The 20042-nt window shown below is 49.6% G+C and overlaps 1 protein-coding gene across 2 annotated transcripts in view; it reads right to left on the bottom strand.

Annotated features, from left to right (window-relative positions):
* Positions 1-20042, bottom strand: part of RASSF5 (Ras association domain family member 5) — a 71104-nt gene that overhangs the window by 32829 nt on the left and 18233 nt on the right. For both annotated transcript variants that reach the window (XM_079932835.1, XM_079932837.1), the window contains exon 2: positions 10665-10786. In XM_079932835.1, coding sequence (XP_079788961.1) covers positions 10665-10786 — 122 coding nt within the window. The remainder of the gene's footprint in view (positions 1-10664; positions 10787-20042) is intronic.

Genomic DNA, 20042 nt, shown 5'->3' with positions numbered 1-20042 from the left:
TCTCTCTTCCAGGTAGCTCCAGATGAATACCTGTAGCAGCTCGCTGGGTACCCAACTCTCCCCGCTAGAGCCTCACTCTCAACAGGTCCAAATTGAGCTGACATTCCCTGCTTCGCCCTCCACCTGCTCCCCCTCCTTTAGAATTTCCTATCTTTTTTTTTTTTTTGCAGTACGCGGGCCTCTCACTGTTGTGGCCTCTCCCGTTGCGGAGCACAGGCTCCGGACGCGCAGGCTCAGCGGCCACGGCTCACGGGCCCAGCCGCTCCGCGGCATGTGGGATCTTCCCGGACTGGGGCACGAACCCGTGTCCCCTGCATCAGCAGGCGGACTCTCAACCACTCAACCACTGCGCCACCAGGGAAGCCCTAGAATTTCCTATCTTGATGAGTGCCATCAACATAGATTATTGCAAAGCCTTCCCGTAGTTTCCCTTGTTCCCATCTCTGCCTCCTCCAAACTCCTCACTGCCTTGTTGCCAAAGTTACCCTTCTAGACCAAGATCTGATCAGTGTTGTTCTATCATAAAACCTTTCCATTCAGATGTCAACTAATAATTATTGAATAAGTACTGAGTTTCACGACCTAGTATCAAGCTTATTCATTTATTCAACAAATAATTACTAAGCACCTTCTACATGGCAGGCACTAGACTGGATGTTCTGAAGAAGACATAGTTCCTGCCTTCTCATAACGGCCAGTGCAGTGGAACGATGTGAAATTAGACATTATATTGGAGTTACCGAGCTCTCACACACTTCATTCTCTCTCTTAATCCTTACAGCCCTGCAAGAACATATTTTACAGATGAGTAAGCTGAGGCTCAGGGTGGCTCATTTTGCCCAAAGTCAAAGAACTAGTAAATGGTGGAATCAGATTTCAAACCCAGGGCCTTCTGTGTCTGACAATTTTTCATCACAGTCTCCTCTACAACGATATCCTGAACTCCAGAGTGGGTCCTTCAAGGTCTTTCACAGCATGTGCCCAGCCAACAGGTCATACCCATCTCCAGCCACAATCACGCATCCCTCCTTACAGCCGCGCACATTTGATTCACGTTCCCAGCAGCCGCCCTGCCCTCTTGCGGTCTCGCTGTTTCCTCTGCCTGTCAAAATCCTCCTGTGTCCTCCCACTTCCTGACACACGTTCACCAACCACGACCACACCTCCCCCACCTTGCCTCTCAGAAGCAGCCTTTTTCAGATGTCCTCTCTGGGGTGAATCTTAAGAATGCCACCCTCCATCCTGAGAGCAGCATTTGACAGCATTAAACCGCTGTGCACAGCACAGAGCTCAATTTCCCTCCAGGTGACTTCTTGTTGTAAGAGGTACATGGCTGCACACGACTTAGGCTGACTCACAGGAGAGTCACTTTCTCGGGGCTTCTAGCCCACTCCACACTTCTCTCGCTTGGCTGCAAGGCTGACAGCTCCGATAAAGCCCTGACACTTACAAACACCAAAGGCAGTTAAATCAGCCCCTACCAAGAAGCAGAAGCCCTGAAGAGCTCATGCTGGGCCTGAGTCAGGCACCCGGAGTCTGCCATCTAATTGCCCTCCTTTAGGGAAACTAGAGAATCATAAAAGATGTTTCTGATCAACAACCCCATCCCTCGCGTGGCCCTCTTCAGTCCTCCAGTAGCCAGGGCAATGTGGTCACAGGCGTGAGACATGTGAATAACTCTTGCACTACTACACATAGAAAGAGAGCCTTGTTGCCTCCTTAGAGCCTCAGGACAACCTGGCCAGCCAGAGGTCATCTCAGACACCTACTGATGCTAGGATAGAAGGAGTGGGTGGGGCTGTGAGGAGCATGGAGAAATGTCTCCAGTGCTTAAGGATTTCTCGAGAAATAAGTACTAGAGCTCTGTCCCTCCTTGGAGCCAGGATATCAAGTGCCTTCTGGTGGGAAGCCGTTCCCCTCTGTCTGATCAGAACTGCGCTCCCCTGGGTTGGCCTGGGCTGCTGAGAGAGGCCTTAGCTCCCGTTAGAGGCAGCTGTTCAGTGGAGTCGAATCACTGATAGCTATGGCCAGCACTCCTGGCTTCTAGAGCGTGGAGGGAAATCTGTGGATGGGGGAGCAACTGTCCCAGATATAGCCAGAGTGGAGCAGAGCAGCTGGGGACCACCTCCTTCCTTTGGCCCCTGAGGATGGGCTGGCAAAAAATGAGATAAAATGGAATCATAAAATGTATCTGATTAATCCAAAAGAAGGAAGAAAAGAAAAAGGAAGCAAAGAACAGATTCGACAAATAGAAAACAAACAGCGTGATGAGAGACTTAAAATCTCATTATATCAATAATCACATTAAATGCAAATGAGCTAAATAACCCAATTAAAGGGCAGAGATGATCCAATTGGATTAAGAAAAACAAGATTCAACTATGTGCTGTCTGTAAGAAATGCCCTTTAAATATAAAGACACAAATAGCCTAAAAGTAAAGAAATGGATAAAGAAATATCACGCTAATGGTAATCAAAAGAAAGCTGGAGTGGCTATACTAACATCAGACAAAGTAGATTTCAGAACAAAGAACATTACCGGGGATAAAGAAGGTTATTTCATAATGATAAAGTGTCAATTAATCAAGAGAATGTAATTATGTTAAATGTTTATGCACTGAATAATGGAGCTTCAAAATACAAGATAGAACTTTAAGGAGAAATTGGCAAATCCCCAATTATATTTGGGATTTCAACACCCCTCTCTCAATAATTGAAAAAACAAGCAGACAGAACACATGGTATGCCTCAACAAATGTTAGCTACTGTTGTTATCAGTCACAATTCAGTTTGATAAACCTTTATCAAGCATTTCAGAGGAGACCCGGGACCAGAATTCCCAGAGAGGTGTGCACGTATCAATCAAGAGTGTTACTTAGGCGTCATTATCAGAATCCGTGTGCAGAGGAGAAAAGGTTGTGAATTTATAGGCACAAAGAAATGATAAATCAGACTAGAAGTGTATCATGGTGAAAGGAAGAAATGGCAAACCAGGATAGAAGGCTTTGAGTGCTAAATAGAAGACCTCTTGTAATGCTTTATTGGTTTTTGTGACTTTAAAGCATTTAGCTTAACAGTAATGATATTATTATATTGTTTTAAGATGAAAAATCTTTGCTACAATTCATAATATTAGGAGTGAAGGTAAGTAAGCTTCTTCACGCAGGCCACATGATAAGCTCAATTCTTTCTGCAGACAGCATGACAGAGAAGGGACGCGAAAGGATTGAGTGACCCTCTCAAAGGCAAAAGAAAAAAAAAAAAAAAAGAGCATTCCTTAGGAAGCCCCAGCCTCTCTGCAGAGATAGACCTGGTTCCCCAGGTTCTCCCCTCCCGGCTCCCTGGCTCCCCCGTGTGGTAGTTCTGGGTTTAGCCCGTGACGTTGGGAGGAGGGCCGGGGCAGGACCGGTCACAGTCGCTTCCTCCTTTGGAGGGTTCTGGAAAAGCAGAGCTCCCAGTAGGGTGACACTGGTGTGGCTGCGGAGGGAGCACAGGGCTGGAAGCCAGGAAACTCGGCTCTGCACTCCAGCTGAGTCACTGCTCAGTGGCTGCAGGGGCTGAGGGAGGGGATTCCAGCGGGGGCCCTGCTAAGGAATGACAGCGGTGGGCTAGGGGTGGAGGTGGGGTGCGTAGGCAGAAAGGCAGCAGCGACCTGACCTGTGGGGCTGAAACACCAGCAGGCCGGGCTGACCCACCCTGGAAGCCGTCTGTCCCTGTGGTGAATGGGGACAGGGTCTTGAGTCTTTTCATCAACAGAGTAGAGCAATAACTCAGGCCGCAGAAGAGGGGATAATCGTTAAGTCTTGTAGCAACAAGTACCCGCCAAACCACAAAGCTGTAGTGTCCTGGCTTTATATCCAGGAGAGTAATCCATCTTTCTGGGATTGTGGAGAGTAGGCAGAGCCAGACCATGAAGGGTTTTGTGTGCTAATCCAGATTTAGACTGATTTTGAGGGTAATAGGAAGCTGCTGAGGGGTTCCATCACAGGGTGACACGATTAAAAATAATCCAGTAAGGCTGTTGGAAGCACCAGAGTCGGCCCTGGAATGTCACCCGGTGATACTGACATGCTTTCACATACATCTTCTCACCGGAGCCACACAACCAGCATTTCTCAGAGGAGAAACCTGAGGCTCAGAGAAACTAAGAGGCTTGTTCCCAGTCACATGCCAAGATCGTCATCTACACAAACTGAATTAGAGCCTAGCTCTCCTGTCACTCAGGCCAGGGTTCTTTCTTTTCTTTAAGAAAATATGTATTGCCTTTTAGAAATGTTACACTAGAAACACATGACAGCATCTGGTTATTCAAACAGCCCCGAAGCAAACAGCAAAAGTCGAGAGTTCTCTCATTCTACCCATCACCTCCCACCCCCTCCCAAAGTGAAATCCCTTCGAACAGTTGTCTGGGCGCCCTCCAGGCCCTCACTCTGCATTTAGACACACACGCATACACACATACACACATATGTACACAGTACAAATGGGCTTGTCCTGCATGTACCACTGGGTGACTTGTCTCTGTTGGCACTATTCCTTGTCAGTTCATACAGATCCATCCCTCCTTTGTAAAGCACCTTGGCCTTAGTGCTGGTGGCTGGAACTTCCGTCCCGGCACCCCCGCGGCTCTCACCACTGCTCACGGTGCCCCTTAGGAAGGGGCTGGACCCAGTGCCCTGGTAGTCAGGGCACCAGATGACCAGAGTGCAGCCTCTGTAGGCAGCATTTCCCACTGAGGGCACCTGAAAAGATTTTAGAACGATGCCTGGCTCCATAACTATGCGTGGAAGGAATCTGAGACAGTCCTTAGGCATACTGTTTTTAATTTTAGAGATTAAATATTAATTTAATGTGTGTCAGGAAAAAAATCTTAAGTACATCAATGGTGATTGAAGGATTTAAAATTTTTCCTTTAACACAGTTTAAGTTTACTCAAATAAATCTATGTAAAGAGAAATATTAAGTAAACAGTAGCATAGGTGGCATATTGATATGGCCAGAATCTCAAGTGTGGAAAGTGCCCAAGTGAGGTTTGGGAACTGCTGGGGGAGGGCCTGGACTTGGCAGGTGGGGACCTGGGAGCCTGGTTTCTAAATGCTGCTCCTGGGTTCTGGAGGGCCAGGAGGAGGGGATGGAATCGGGGCCTGATGGATATAAGATTCATTCCCCGGCTGCAAGTGAGCTGAGTGGAAGGAAGAGTGCTTACGTTTTGGTCTTGTCATCTGTGCATTCCATGTACCAAGAAAAGTGGCACCAAAGGCCTGGGGAACAGAGCTGCCAGGACCCCCCTGGTCTGCAGCGGGTTATGATGAACATCAACAGCTGTGGGCAAGGGCTTCCTCTCTTGGGATCTGCTTCCCCAAAGGCAAGGAAAGGACTGAACCAAACCAGCAGAGGTCTCACTTCATCCCCAGGGCCCTGGGGAGCTACTGGGAGTTTTTTTCATCACAGGGGTGACAGGATAAGAGCACCTTTAGGACCACCTGAAGTATAATGTCTTTGGAGCATGCCCCCAAATAAAAGAACTGCAGCTCTTTTGTGATCTTTAGCCAATGGTAACCATGTCCTCTAGGAAACAGGCTTAAACTGAAGGGATCTGGGGGAGACTTGAAGGGGATTTGCCTGGTCAGCATGGGTGCCCAAGAGAAAAACCAGACATCACAGACCTCTGAGATCTCCAAGCAGAGACTGACAAAAACATAGGCAACTTCCATCCACTCTTCCTCTGTTTCTCCACCTGAGAGAGACACGCACGAACCACACACCTTGTGAGTGCAGCTGGGGCTCTGAGCCCATCCCTGCCCCCTCACACCCCCTCCCCTTCCTCCCTCCCCACCTCTGTCTGGCATGGCAGAGAGAAGACAGACAGAACCTTGGGATTACTGCTTTTCAAAGGTTGAGGCCAAACACTTATCTACAGGATGATCTCAACTGTGTTCTGAAAAATGTATGAACGTACAGGAAGAAAATATAAAAATGTTAACTAACAGCGGTTCCTTCTGGATGGAGGAAGATCAATGATTTTCTTTTTCTTCAAGAACAAAGCGGAGAGACCTCCTAACAGCCATGCGCCTCCAAACTAGTGGAGCTCTGACCAGGGCCCGGGCCACAACAAATGCCCACCCCCACTCCGAAAACGGCACTCGCACATGTGGTTAGCTCAGACCGGGTGACGAGGTCAAGGTGAACGAAAGCTCTATCCGGGTACGCAACAGAAAATCGAGCCAAGGCAGAAATCAGCACAAACAAGCTTTTTAGAAAAAGGCGAGTTAGCCTGGAGCAGGGCCCAGGTTTTATTGACAGAAGGCTAGGTCCTGTCCCAGCTGTGCCTGAAGCATGCAGCCAGGCCTGTCCAAGGCAAACACTGCAGCCCAACCCAGCCGGCCCGGGAGCAAACCCCATTCCAGGCTGGCTGCCGGTGGGCGTGCTGCTCTGCGGCACCCACGAGGGACTCCTGGCTTCTTCTATATTTCAGTGGTGGTTCTGCTCTAGACACAGCCCTGAGTTAGCTTGCCAGAAAATTCCAAGGTTGACTCATCTCTCCAGCAGAGGGAAGGGAGTCACTCTGCTTCCAAATACTCAGATCTGGAAACACCTGTTCACTGTTGAAATTCTGGGAATGAGACAAGGCATGCAGCAAACCCCAGGCCCTGCTCTGGGGCCTTCCCTCCCACCCCCGTGAGAGCTGGCCGAGCCACTCTAGGGCAGGGTTGCTCAACCTCCGCACTGCTCACATTTAGGGCCGGATGAATCTTTGCTGCGGGGCTGTGGCTCTTCTGTGCAATGGAGGCCGTTTAGCAGCATCCCCGGCCTCTGCCCACTAGGTGCCAGTAGCCTCCTCCAAGCTGTGACAGCCAAAAATGTCCCCAGTAACTGCCAGAGGTCCCACCTGGTGGAGGGGGGCAAGATCACCCCCTCCCATTTGAGACCTGCTGCTCTAGAGGAAGAAACAGAGACCCAAAGGAGAAATGCAGGATGGAGTGGGGTGAGCGGGCTCTGGGATGGGGGATGGGTAGGCTCGAGGGGAACAGAAAGAAGAGAGACTTGGAAGTTCCCAATGGGAAAGAAAAGTGGGAAAATAAAGAGTCGTTTAAATAAGATTTTTGGTAAATGTTGTTATGTGGTGTGCTATGTAACTTCCCTCCTCCATCTTCTAAAGAAAACCTTCAGCAAAAATCTGCATCCTTCACCAGGGCTTTGGGGGTCAGATTTGTCTCCCTTCCTTTTCTCACCCGGGACAGGGCAAGGCCCTCCCAAGAGGTCTGGTTACATTCAGACTACGTTATAAACAGTTCCAGTTCCAAAGTGTGTGGAGGACGTACATAATTTTTTTCTCATACTAAATAAACGAGTTACTTTATTCTGTTTACGGGTGGAGCATTCCTCCACGATGAACGAAGTTGATCCAAATTTATTACTTGTCCTTTTTTTTTTTTAAATCTTTGGGCTGCACCGCTCGGCATGTGGGGTCTCACTTCCCTGACCAGGGATCGAACCCGCACCCCCTGCGTTGGCAGCGTGGAGTCTTAACCACTGGACCGCTAGGGAAGTCCTATCTTGTGGGCAAACCCCAATCGGCAGTACCCCAAATGACACAGCATCCTTAACCAGGGATAGGTCTATCTCAAGTGCATTTGCAAGACCCGCAATACTAGTATGCTCATCTATGGAAACAAATACAGAGTTTCAAAACAATCACCTTGCACTCGATTCATTACAAAACCTGCAAGAGGAGGAACTACTGTATAACTGTCATCAGATATTAGCACATCCAGATAAATAAATCCTGTGTTATATAAACTAGGTACTACATTGTAATCTGGTGATCCAGAGAGTTGAGGGCCTGCATCAATGATCTTATCAATAGCACATTTCTCAGGCAAACTGCATATCTTTATGCCATCTTCTGTGATATATGCAGCCTACACCACTCAGCATGCCTCTGGCAATTTCCATTGGCTTTACTGGTAAAAGATCATGGGCCGTTTTCCTTGTGAAAAAAATTTTTGATGATCTACACGGGTTCATCAGATCAATGTACTGGTTTCTTCCCATGCCAAGAAGCCTTAGGCAGGCAGCAGCAGTAAAACTGGGCAATGAATCCTAACTTTTCTCACTGTTCATAATGTCATCCATGATCCCAGGATAATATGGTGCTATCCTCAGGCCTTTACCATATCTGATAAATGGCAAGGGTACAGCATGAGATGTTCTCGACTGCACAGCTCCCCATAGTACTTGGGTTCATCTTCTTGACATGTTTAAGTATTTCTATATTGTAACTGACTGCGAACAGTGTACAGGACAACCTGCTTCTCATATTCTCTCTGTGAATTTCCAAGACTCTGCCTCACGTTGACGGGCAGCTTACTCCAGGGGTAGTTGTGCCGGATGTGGAACTCCACGGCTATGTGCGTGATGCTGGGAGCCGGGGCAGGAAGCAGCGACCGGGCCCGAGGCTGGAACGATGCCTCCTGCCTGCCCGCTCTCACGCTGCGGATGGCCCAGGCCGCCCCACGGCCGGGGTGTCTGAGGGCTCAGCGAGGCCTGGGCCACGGGGCGCGGGAGCAGTGGAGAGGGGCGGCTCCAAGTTTCTTTCAGATGTACAGAATTTAAAAAATATATTTTTTAGAATGAATTCAATATCATTCTTATAAAAATACACATCATATTTGCTTTCTAGTACTACTTTCCCAGTGGGAGAAAAAGGCCTGGGGAACAGCAGGGAGGCCGGCAGCACCCATGGGTGGACCAGGTGACTGAACATTGTTGAGCATGTACATCATGGTCAGAAAAAGCGTGTGGATGGCTAGTCTGGGGACTTGGGACTGGACCCCGATTCCCCAGGCCCACTTGTATTCTCTTGAGGAAATAACCAGTCATTCAGCATCTGTGTTGTCTCTCACAGCACTCAGGGCTTTTCTCTCAGAAACATGGGGTTTAATTAAAGTCTTGCTCCCCTACTTTACTGCATCACTAAGTCCCTGGCATTCCCGGGCCTGGCACATGCTCTACATTCAAAACATATTTGTTAAATAAATAAATGGATGATGTCCTTACAGTAAGGATGGACACTCCTTACTTCCTTAACCAGCAACATCTGACCAATACATTAAGGCTTACAGCAAATGTCACCTCCTCTGGGAAGTATTCCCTGATTTCTCCCAACAGAAACAATTGCACCGTATACTCAAAATGCTTCATTCGTACTTTTATTGAAACATGAATCACACTATATACTATTTGGTTGTATTCTGCCTTCCCCGCCAGAATGTAAGCTCTCTGAGGACCAGAACTATGATGTAGCATTTATTATCCCCACTCTTACCAGTGCTTGGCACATAGTAGATAATTAATGTTTCATCAATGCAAGAATTAAAAACAACGCTCTCCTGTCTCCCTCCCAAATCCTCGACATCAAAGGTCAGACACGCCCTAGTTCAAGTGGCTTGGCAAAGCCCAGAACCAAGAGCTGCTCTGGGCATTAACTTCCTGGCCCTTTGACACAGGGAAAGAACATTTGCACAGACCCTCTGACGTTGATCTGGTCTGGCTGGCTGACTGGCAGGCAGGATGATGTGCTGAGAAGCCTCAGTCCCAGCATCCCCACTGCCCCAGGGCTACGAGGCCTCAGAGGATCCTCAGGAGCTTTCTCTGGGACCCCCACCGCTACCCCTACCCATACCCACACCTATGGCTGGAGCCCTAGGCCAAAGCAGGCTCTGTGCTTGGGGTGGCACTTCTCAATAGTGTCACCGATTCTGTTCCATCCCCCCAGCCACCTGGAAGAGGGGGTGTGATATTGTGGTTTTTTAATAAGAAATATATATTTGGTCTCTGTCTCCTTTCCTGGCACAGAGCTCCTAAAACCCTTGGAACTTCCTAAGTGAGGAGAGCAACAGAGGTGTTTCTTGTTATGTTAATGAGGTGATTTTGGAGGCCACCTAAGGATGCAGGCTTGTTGCCAGGAGAGGACTGGAACTTTTAGTCCCACCCCCTGACCTCTGGGGAGGGGAGAGGGGCTGGAGGATGAATCAGTCACCGCTGGCCAATGATTTAATCAATCATGTCTGTGTCATGAAGCCTCTATAAAAACCCAAAAAATTGGGGCTTGGAGAGCTTCTGGGTTGGCGAACACGTGGAGGTGCAGGGAGCGTGGCGCCTGGAGAGGGCATGGAAGCTGTGTCCCTCCCACACACCTTGCCCTCTGCATCTCTTCCATCTGGCTGTTCCTAAGTTAGATCCTTTTATAATAAACTGATCATCTAGTAGGTAAAATGTTTGAGTTCTGTGAGCTGCTCTAGCAAATTAATTGAACCCAAGGAGGGAGCTGTAGAAGGTGACAACACAGCCTTGCCATTGGTGTCTGAAGTGGTGGTGGGGAGGCGCACAGATAGTGCCAGAATTGAGGTGAACTGAAGGACACTCAGCGGGTGTCAGATGATCACTTTGGTGGTGTGGGACCCTCGCCCGCCACATCAGAATTGGGGGCAGAATCAGAGTGTGTGCTGTGGACCCCATCCAGCCAGAAGGGGACCTCAACATCCAGTGTATGTGGAACACTCACGCCACCTCCCGCTCACCAGAGCTCCTGGGAGGGACAGGGGAGCCCGGGACACCTCAGAGGCTGTTCCCAGCCCGGTCCTTGAGCCCTTGCTGCCTACCTGGCTGAAGGCCGAAGTGAGGGTGCTTTCTGGAGAGGGTCTGTCCCGGGAGGGGCCTTCCTGCTGACTGCAGTCCAGCTGGATCAGGCTGCGGCATTCCGGGTGGCAGGTGAATTTACAGTCTGGAGGGAGAGAACCATAGGGGGATTAGGGGCCAGATAGGAGGCCCAGAGAAATACCCTGGAAGATGGCGTGTATCTCCTGGAGGGAAGAGCACGCAGGAGGGAAGCGGAGAGGGGAGAACACCGTGAGAATGTCACCCGCTCTCTGCACCACCATGAATGGTGAAGGTGAACAGGTGCTTTACAGTTTGCAAACTATTTGCGCCTCTGTTATTGTGCGTGACCCTGCAACCATTATTACTGCCACTTTACAGACAGGAAACTGGGGCCTTAGGGACATTGGTGATTTTCTAAGGGCAGATCATCTGGCTTCTGGCTGGCTCTCTTTCTACTAATTTACGTTAATCACCAGGGGTCACGGATCGTTGGGGAAGGACTTAACTTTTCTGGGCCTTGTTTTGCAGTCTGTAAAATATAGGTACTAAGTGCCCTGCCTAGTGCACAAGGACGTTTATAGTTAAAGGGAGAACAGGTCTTAATAAATTAAAGGTGCTTCCAGGGACAAAGGCATTATTATCAACAGGAAGGGCTGTCACCTGTCTCTGACCCTGCCCCATCTAGAAATGTGGGGTGGCTTCTCTAACCCAGCTGACGTAGCTTACAGACAACATCCAAAACTAGGTGCTTCGGGGAAAAGCACACGTTTATTTCCTAGACAATGTTCACCTCCACGGAAGTAAGACTTAACGACCAGAGTTGCAAAGAGTCTGGGGGACTACCTCGCAGATGGGGAAGCTGAGGCTCAGAGAGGTAAAGCTAGGTGCCCAACGACACACAGCTCAGTGGCAGAACCAAGGCTGCGAGCAGTCTCCAGCTTCCTCAGGGCTCTCTCTGGAGCCTCCCTGGCAGAAGGGAGGTGAAGTTGAAGGGGGCAGGAGGCAGAGAGGCTGGGGCAGGCCAGGGGAGGGGCGTGTGTATGGAGGATGGGAGTGAAGAAAAGGTGGGCAGCAAGAGAAATCAACTTAAGCCCATCAGCAGGCAACATGCTCAGATTTGAGGTTGGTTCTCACAGAAGCTGCTGGGCCCGCCAGGGTCACCTGTCCCGGAGGTGCCACAGCTCAGCCGGAAGGCCCAGCTGAGGGAGGCTGCCGGAGTCTCCATGAGAAGCTGCTCGATTGTGATGCCAGGTGCATGGGGATGCGGCAGGGGACACGACAGCCTGGACTTGTTTGTATAACCTGGGGACGAGGGGACAACTTTTGGCTGATAAGGGCTGAGCCTCCTGACACTCTTTTCCTTCCTTTTAACAAGTTCCAAAACCTCGGCACATTGGGACTATCTTCTTAAAGCTGTGAAGCGCACTCCGTCCTGGGGCGGCGGTAGGGGTGAGTCTCCTCTTCTCCCCACGCTCTCGGGGAGTTTTGGAAAGAGACCCCCACTCTCCCCAGCTGCCCCCTTCCCTTACATCCCCAAAGATGAGCACCTGGACCACACTCCTTGTACAGGTTTTGCCATTAATGCCTGCAGGGGAGCACCCAGCAAATGTGGGGACATGAAGAGATTCCAGAAGCCTGCAACCTTCTGACTCAGTGGTCTGAAGTCCTGACCACCTTTCTGGGATGGCATTTAGAAGCCCTACTGCTCACCTCCCTCGTGCCTGCAGGTGAGGCCCACGCGACATCCTCTCCTTCACACTCCACCCTCTTCTGGGCATTCCCAGCTCTCCTCCGGAGGAGCTATGCTCTCACCTAGAGAGGGGATGGGTACAGCTCACTCTGGGCCACGCACCATAACCCCGCCCACGCCCACATGCATTCCTGGGCTCCCCCAGTAGGAGACCTCTGCCCGGCACGAGGACGGCCTCACCCCTGGTGGGGGTGAAGGGCACAGGTGGCGTGCAGACCGCATCTCCCCTGCCCGCAGTGCCCAGAAATGCCAGGGCTTTGATAAGGGAGCACCGAGGCCAGAGCCCACACAAAGAGGCATTGTCTGGGCTCTGCTCCTGGGACACACCTATCCAGCTCCTGGCCAAGCTCTGAGTGATGAAGAATTCTCCGGGGCTGCCAAGGAGTGGAAACTCGCCAGCTCTACCTCAAGTGAGAGCTGCCACTGGCTCCCAAAGGGGAGAGCGTCTTGAGAAAGGAAGAAGTCTTCCAGTCTCCTATTTCAACTCTGTGTGCTGCAGACACGGGCACTCTGTGTCCACCTGTGCATCTGAATCTCTCCATTTCTGTCTGTCTCTCTGTGCTCTGCCTCTCGCTGACACACATGCGTGCGTGTGCACACACACACACACACACAGCACCAAAACCACAGGAACATTTTTTTTTTTTTACAGCCTCACGCTGAGCTGGACGGAGCGGGGGAACAGAAGACTCCAAGAGGAGTGGTTTGGGATTTTATAAAAAGCACATTTGAGCACCAATGAGCCTGTCCCATCAGACCGTGTAATCACAGACTGTAGCAAAACCACTGAAGCACGTCTTGATATTTCCTGGCCCCTGGAAATGCTAAGCCCAGGGCTTTTAGGCCAGCAGAGATGAGGTCACAGGCCCCATCCCTTCTCCACACACAGAAGCAAGGCCCCCCCAGCCACAACCAGTAGCCTGCAGGCCTCATGTGCTCTGAGTGGGGACATTCATGAGGTTGCCAAGGCAGGGTTGTCTCCACTGGAGCCCAGTGCTTAAACCCCCACAGGCCATCTTTGCCTCAAGATAGGAGGAATGATGGAGACACAAGCACAGAGGGGCCCTTCTCAAAGAGGGAACTGTATGCCAGGGTGCAGAGAGGGCTCCTGTGCGCTACCCTCAGAGAGTGCGCTACCCTCAGACCCAGGCTGTATTGGTTTCCTCGCTGCTATAACAAAGCACCACCAACTAGGCGGCTTAAAACTGAAATTATTGGGACTTCCCTGGTGGCACAGTGGTTGAGAGTCCGCCTGCCGATGCAGGGGACGCGGTTTCGTGCCCCGGTCCGGGAGGATCCCACATGCCGCGGAGCAGCTGGGCCCGTGAGCCATGGCCGCTGACCCTGCGCGTCCGGAGCCTGTGCCCCACAACGGGAGAGACCACAACAGTGAGAGGCCCGCGTACCGCAAAAAAAAAAAAAAAACACCACCTGGAATCATTGTCTCTCAGTTCTGGAGGCCAGAAGTCTGAAATCAAGCTGTCAGCAGGCTCACGCTCCTTCTGGAGCCTGTAGGAGGATCGTTTCTTGCCTCTTCCCAGCTTCTGTGGTTTGCTGGCAGTCTTCGGTTGTCCTCCGCTTGCAGCTGCATCACTCCCATCTCTGCTTCAGTCTCTACATGGCCTTCTCCCTGTATGCCTGTGTCTTCACATGGTCATCCTCACATGACACCAGTCATATTGAATTAGGGGACCATCCTACTCTAGTGCAACCTTTTCTTAACTAATTACATCTGCAACTGCCTTGTTTCCAAGCAAGGTCACATTCTGATGTACTGGGGGTTAGAACGTTGACATATTATTTTTTTGCCAGGTGGGGGGATACAATTCAACCCGTAACACAGACCCTGGGCCATATTGGGAACCCAGAGCCCTTAGTCTCGAACGGATGTGGGTTTCTCATGGACACCATCTCCAGAGGTCAGCAGCAGACTGGCAGAGGACGGAGGCCAGGAAGTGCTGAGCTGAGGCCAGGACCACCTCCCTACTTCTACTAGCCCTGCTCCTGGCCTTCTTGGTCCCTGAAGGTCACCACCAAAGGCACCATCTCGAACAAGGGGGTCAGGACCAGAGGCCATGGCAACCTATGTCCAAAGATACAGTCTTTCTTCTACTTCAGCCCAGAGGAGGTGAATTCAGCAGATGGAACTGTGCTAGGAGATTGCTTTCCAAAATGCAAAAGCTACAAACCTCCCCTTAGTCCCCAGGGCTGCCCTAGTTAGTTCCTGCCTGACCCCAGTTGCCAAATGCACACACACACACACACACACACACACACACACACACACACAGGCACACAAAGAGGCTAATTTTTCTGAACCAGAGGCATTCTGTTGATAAGGAACCCTTAAGGCCCTTTCACCCCAGGGTTGTATGCAAGATCCCAAGATAGTGTGGCCTCTCCACTTCACTCTCCCCCTCCTCCAGCTGGAGCCAGGATGTGGGGTGAGGATGGGGCAGGTTCCCAGGATTCAGAGCCTGGGTTACAATGAGCTCATAGGCCTCCCTTGCGGTCATTCCCAGGTCAGTGAAGAGCAGCTTCTCACCCTGCATGGCCAAAGCCACTACTGAGGCCCAAGGGGAAGCATGACAGCCTCTGAATCCAGGAGCCTGTGTCCATGCTCTGGGTACCCCAGGCCTTCTTGGACAAGGTCAACCTCAGAACAAACTTACCACTTCCCCCGTTCCCCCTCGGGACCTGGCCTGTGCTACAGGAAAATGGAAAGAGGATGGACTTGGGAGGAAGGCCTGGCCTCCACTCACTGCTCAACCAGCTTTGTGACCTTGGGTAAGTTATTGAACTCCTCGGATCATTAATTTACTCGACTATATAGTGGGAATAATAGCCTGTTCATAGGGCTGCCATGAGGATTAAATGGGGTCCATGATGTAAAGCACTGCACAGGAGGCCTGGGACACAGAGGCCCCCAGTTAATGTTCCATCCCACCTCTCCCAACACTACTCTGACGTGTGGATTCCTTCCCGCCCCACCGAGCTCCTGGTGGGTCACCTGTAGTCTCACCAGCTCCCCCTAGCCAGCCATTTCTAAACCAAGCACACAAATAGATTTTAGTTTTAAAATAATTTTGTTCTTAGGCACTACAGAAAAATCTGAAAAAACACATAATGGAAAAGAATATGAAAAAGAATGTGTGTGTATATATATATATATATATATATATATATATATATATATATATGTATAACTGAATCACTTTGCTGTACAGCAGAAATTAACACAATACTGTAAATCAACTATACTTCAATAAAATAAATTCTTTAAAAATTAAAAAACAGAGACTTCCCTGGTGGTCCAGTGGTTAAGACTCCACGTTCCCAATGCAGGGGACCCAGGTTCGATCCCTGGTAAGGGAACTAGATCCCACATGCCACAACTAAAGATCCCACATGCCACAACTAAAGATCCCACATGCCACAATGAAGATCCTGCATGCCACAACTAAAGATCCCGCATGCCACAATGAAGATCCTGCATGCCACAACTAAAGATCTCGCATGCCACAATGAAGATCCTGCATGCCACAACTAAAGATCCCGCATGCCACAATGAAGATCCTGCATGCCACAACTAAAGATCCCGCATGCCACAATGAAGATCCTGCATGCCACAACTAAAGACCCACATGCCACAATGAAGATCCTGCATGCCACAACTAAAGATCCCACATGCCACAATGAAGATCCTGCCGCAACTAAGACTCGGAGCAGCCAAATTAATTAATTAATTAATTAAAATAAATTAAAAAACAAACAAACAAAAACCACTATCACCACCCCCACACACACAAAAAAGTGCATTGGAAAATTACAATGTTACAAAAGTTTTTAAAAAGCAGGAGTTAAGGTCATTCCGAGCAAGTCAGTGGGGACAGTCCTCAGTCTTGGGGTCCCTGCCTTGGCTCCCTTCTCAGATATTTCTTCAAGAGTCCCCCATTCTTGTGCTGGGGGTCCCTCCACTCAAGAACAACCATGTCCACTCAGAGACCACCTAGAATGCTCTCTGTGCCTGTCTGTCCCAGGCCGGCCCGGCCCTGCTTCACCACCTGCAGCCCCACTGCACCCTGCAACCTCGACACGCCCTGCTCCCCCAGCCAGAAGCACCTCTCTCCACATGGCTCCAAGATTTCCCCTCGGACCTCAGGCCCTCTAGTGTCCTCTTCGACCACACGCCCCTCTAAGCCTCCAGGGCTGCAGCTCCTGAAGTCCACCCTTTCCCAGCCCTTTGCTCTGGGCCCTGCTCAGTGTTCAAGAGGACCAGCCACTATTAAGCATTTGGAAGGGGGTTAGTATGAATTGGTTGAGTGAATAGAGGCAGGAATGAATGGTCTTCTGCCTTTTGCTGAAGTGGAGAGACCAGAGTGTGAGTGCTGACCTACCCCTAGGCTAGTGTCCTAACTCCTGCGTGCCTCAGCTTCCTCTCTAAATGGAGCCGATGGCAGTACCTGCCTCACAGCGTTGCTAAGAGCATTAGACGAGGTAATTACGTAAATCATAACACAACACCTGATGCAAACTAAGAGATCAATAAATACTAGCTATTCATATTAACTGGCTAAAATCCTAGTCAATCTCACCAGTAGCCACAGCAACTGGCATCCTCATCCCGGAAGCCCGTCTGTGCACATCCCATCACTGCCCATTGACCTTCCTCCAGACCTCCACTGAGTCCTGATAAAAAAGGCTCTGATGAACCTGAGACCCCCATTGAGCCCCTCTCCCCAGCCTGAGCAAGGGAGGCCCCTGGTGTCGGCTCCCTGCAGAGGTGAGGTGCCAGGTGTGCATGGAGCCCGGTGAGGGGCAACTCTCCCCCACCTCGGAGAGGCACCTTTGCCCACCTGGGATGTCTCTCCTCCCTGCCTTCCTACCCACCCCCTCCAATATTTGAACTTCTAAAATCTTGCTCTAGTTTCAGAAAAGAAAATTGTTAACCAAAATTGATAACTTCCAGTATTAAAGAGGATGTGGGTAAATGAGAAGGTTCTTGCCTTATTGGTGATACCAATTTCCTGCAGGAATTTATCCTCAGTGTGTATTTATATCTAAATACGTCTCCACTAAAAGGTTCATCACACAGTTATTTATGGCAACAAAATACTAGAAATACTGCACATCCATCTACAGGGGGCCAGCTACAATTATGGTATATTTAGCCATTATATAAGATGATGTAGATTGGTCAACTTGGAAAGATGTCCACAAGCATATTACTGAAAGAGAAAAAGGCTGCGTTTCGTGATCCTAATTATATAAAAACATACACATACTTACATATATATTATGCATAGAGAGAAATTTGGAAGGTAGGTGATATGCTTGCTCTGAGTAATGGGATTTCAAGTGTTTTTCCTCTCTTTATAGTCTAAATTTTTATAATAAATATATATTGTTTTTTTAAAATTTATTTTTGGTTGCACTGGATCTTCATTGCTGCACGCGGACTTCCTCTAGTTGCGGCGAGCGGGGGCTACTCTTCACTGCAGTGCGCGGGCTTCTCATTGCAGTGGCTTCTCTTGTTGCGGAGCACGGGCTCTAGGCACGCGTGCTTCAGTAGTCGTGGCTCATGGGCTCTAGAGCGCAGGCTCAGTAGTTGTGGCGCACGGGCTTAGTTGCTGCGCGGCATGTGGGATCTTCCCGGACCAGGGCTCGAATCCGTGTCCCCTGCATTGGCAGGTGGATTCTTACCACTGTGCCACCAGGGGAGTCCTAATAAATATTTATTCTTTATAATTTTATAATGAATATATATTCTTTACTAATATATATTTTATAATGAATATATATTCTTTTATAATGAATATATATTCTTTACTAAAGGTACAAAGAAAAATCATGAACCCACATTGTGGTGACAGCGGCTCCATTATTCACTACCTACAATGTGTTAGACAGCTTATATACATGACTTCACGCTATCAGTACTATGCCTGTATGACATGTTTCTACCCCTATTTTTTAAAAAGCAGACTTTATTTTTTAGAGCAAAACTGAGCAGAAGTATAGAGAGAGTTCCTGTATACCCTCTGCCCCCCCCACCACGTGCACAGCCTCCCCCTGTACCAACATTTCCCATCAGAGTGGCACATTCTTCTGATGAGCCTACACTGACCTGTCGCTATCGCCTGAAGTCCATCATTTACATTAGGGTTCACTCCTGGTGTTGTACATTCTTTGGGTTTGGAAAAATAAATAATGACATGTATCCACCATTCAGTATCACACAGCATAGTTTCACTGCCCTAAGTATCTCTGTGCTCTGTCTATTCATCCCTCTCACCCCACTAAACCCTTGGTAACCAGTGATTTTTTTACTCTCTCCATAGTTTTGCCTTTTCCAGAATGTCACATAGTTGGAATCATACACTACGTAGCCTTTTCAGATTGGCTTCTTTCACTTAGGAATATGCATTTAAGGTAGCTCCATATCTCTTCATGACTTGAGAGCTCACTTCTTTTCAGTTCTGAATTTTACTCCAGTGTCTGGATGGACCACAGTTTATTCATGCATTCACCTATGAAGGACATCTTGGTTGCTTCCAAGAGTTGGCGATTATGGATAAAGCTGCCGTAAACATCTGCGTGCAGGTTTTCACGTGGATGTAAGTTTCCAGTTCCATTCTTCTACTCCTATTTTAGAGATGAGGAAACTAAGGCTTGGAAAGGTTAAGAGACTTGTTGAGAGCCACACGGCGGGTGAGTGGCAGAATTGCAAAGGGAAATGCATCACACCTGGCTGCTTCTCGATAGCCCTGTTTTCTGGGAAACCATCCCCTCCGTTTGGTCCTGGTCCTCCCTACCATGCACCATTTGAGGCCAGGGATGGGCTTTATTAGGGATGGGGGTTAGGGGGGCCCAAGGCCAGAAGAGAGCATGGGTCAGAGGGATTTGGGCAAGGAGTGCTTTCTCCTCTGCCCTAGCAGGTAACAGCAAGAACGTCCCTCCCCAAGGCCTCTGCCTCATTCTGAGAAGTGCCAGTTCACAGCTTGAGTCCCAGCTCCGCCAAGCCACTCAGCCTGGGAGAACCCACCCGGACTGTCTGCCTGCTCTGGACTGGTCCTCCATCCACGGCCCCTTCGTCTCTGGGAGACTATGAACTATTCAGGCAGCAGTCGGAGGTTCTTGCGCTGAGCTCCTCAGAGCACCAGAAAGGCCAGCTCTTCATTCAAGGTCAAGCGCCACAAGTAGTGGGCGCTCGGCTTTCCCCACGCAGAGGCCCAGCCTCTGCAACTCTGCACCCCGTGACACCCAAACAGAGCCAACTGCCCCATCGCGTGGAGAGATGAGGATGGTGGGAGAGCCCAGAATGCACAGAGGCTCCGAGCACCAAAACGCACCCACTTGGCGTCTGTAAGTCAGGCATCCTCAGACAGGCCGTGCGGCCCCTGAAGCACACTGTTTAATGCGCATGATAGAGGTCTTTTAGAAAGGGTGCAAGTGGCAAAACACTAAATCAGGAGCTTCGGAGGACACAGAATCTGGCCTCCAGAGCCACACAGATCAGGGTTTGAAGGCAAGCCCTGTTTCTAATTGGGTATGAGATGCCTGGACAATTTACTTAACCTTAGTAAAATATGGAATCTATTTTCAGCCTCGATTTCCTCATCTGCAAAAT

This window comes from Stenella coeruleoalba (genome assembly GCF_951394435.1).
Source record: "Stenella coeruleoalba genome assembly, chromosome: 1".
NCBI classification, from domain to species: domain Eukaryota; kingdom Metazoa; phylum Chordata; class Mammalia; order Artiodactyla; family Delphinidae; genus Stenella; species Stenella coeruleoalba.
This window is presented reverse-complemented; position numbering and strand designations above follow the sequence as displayed.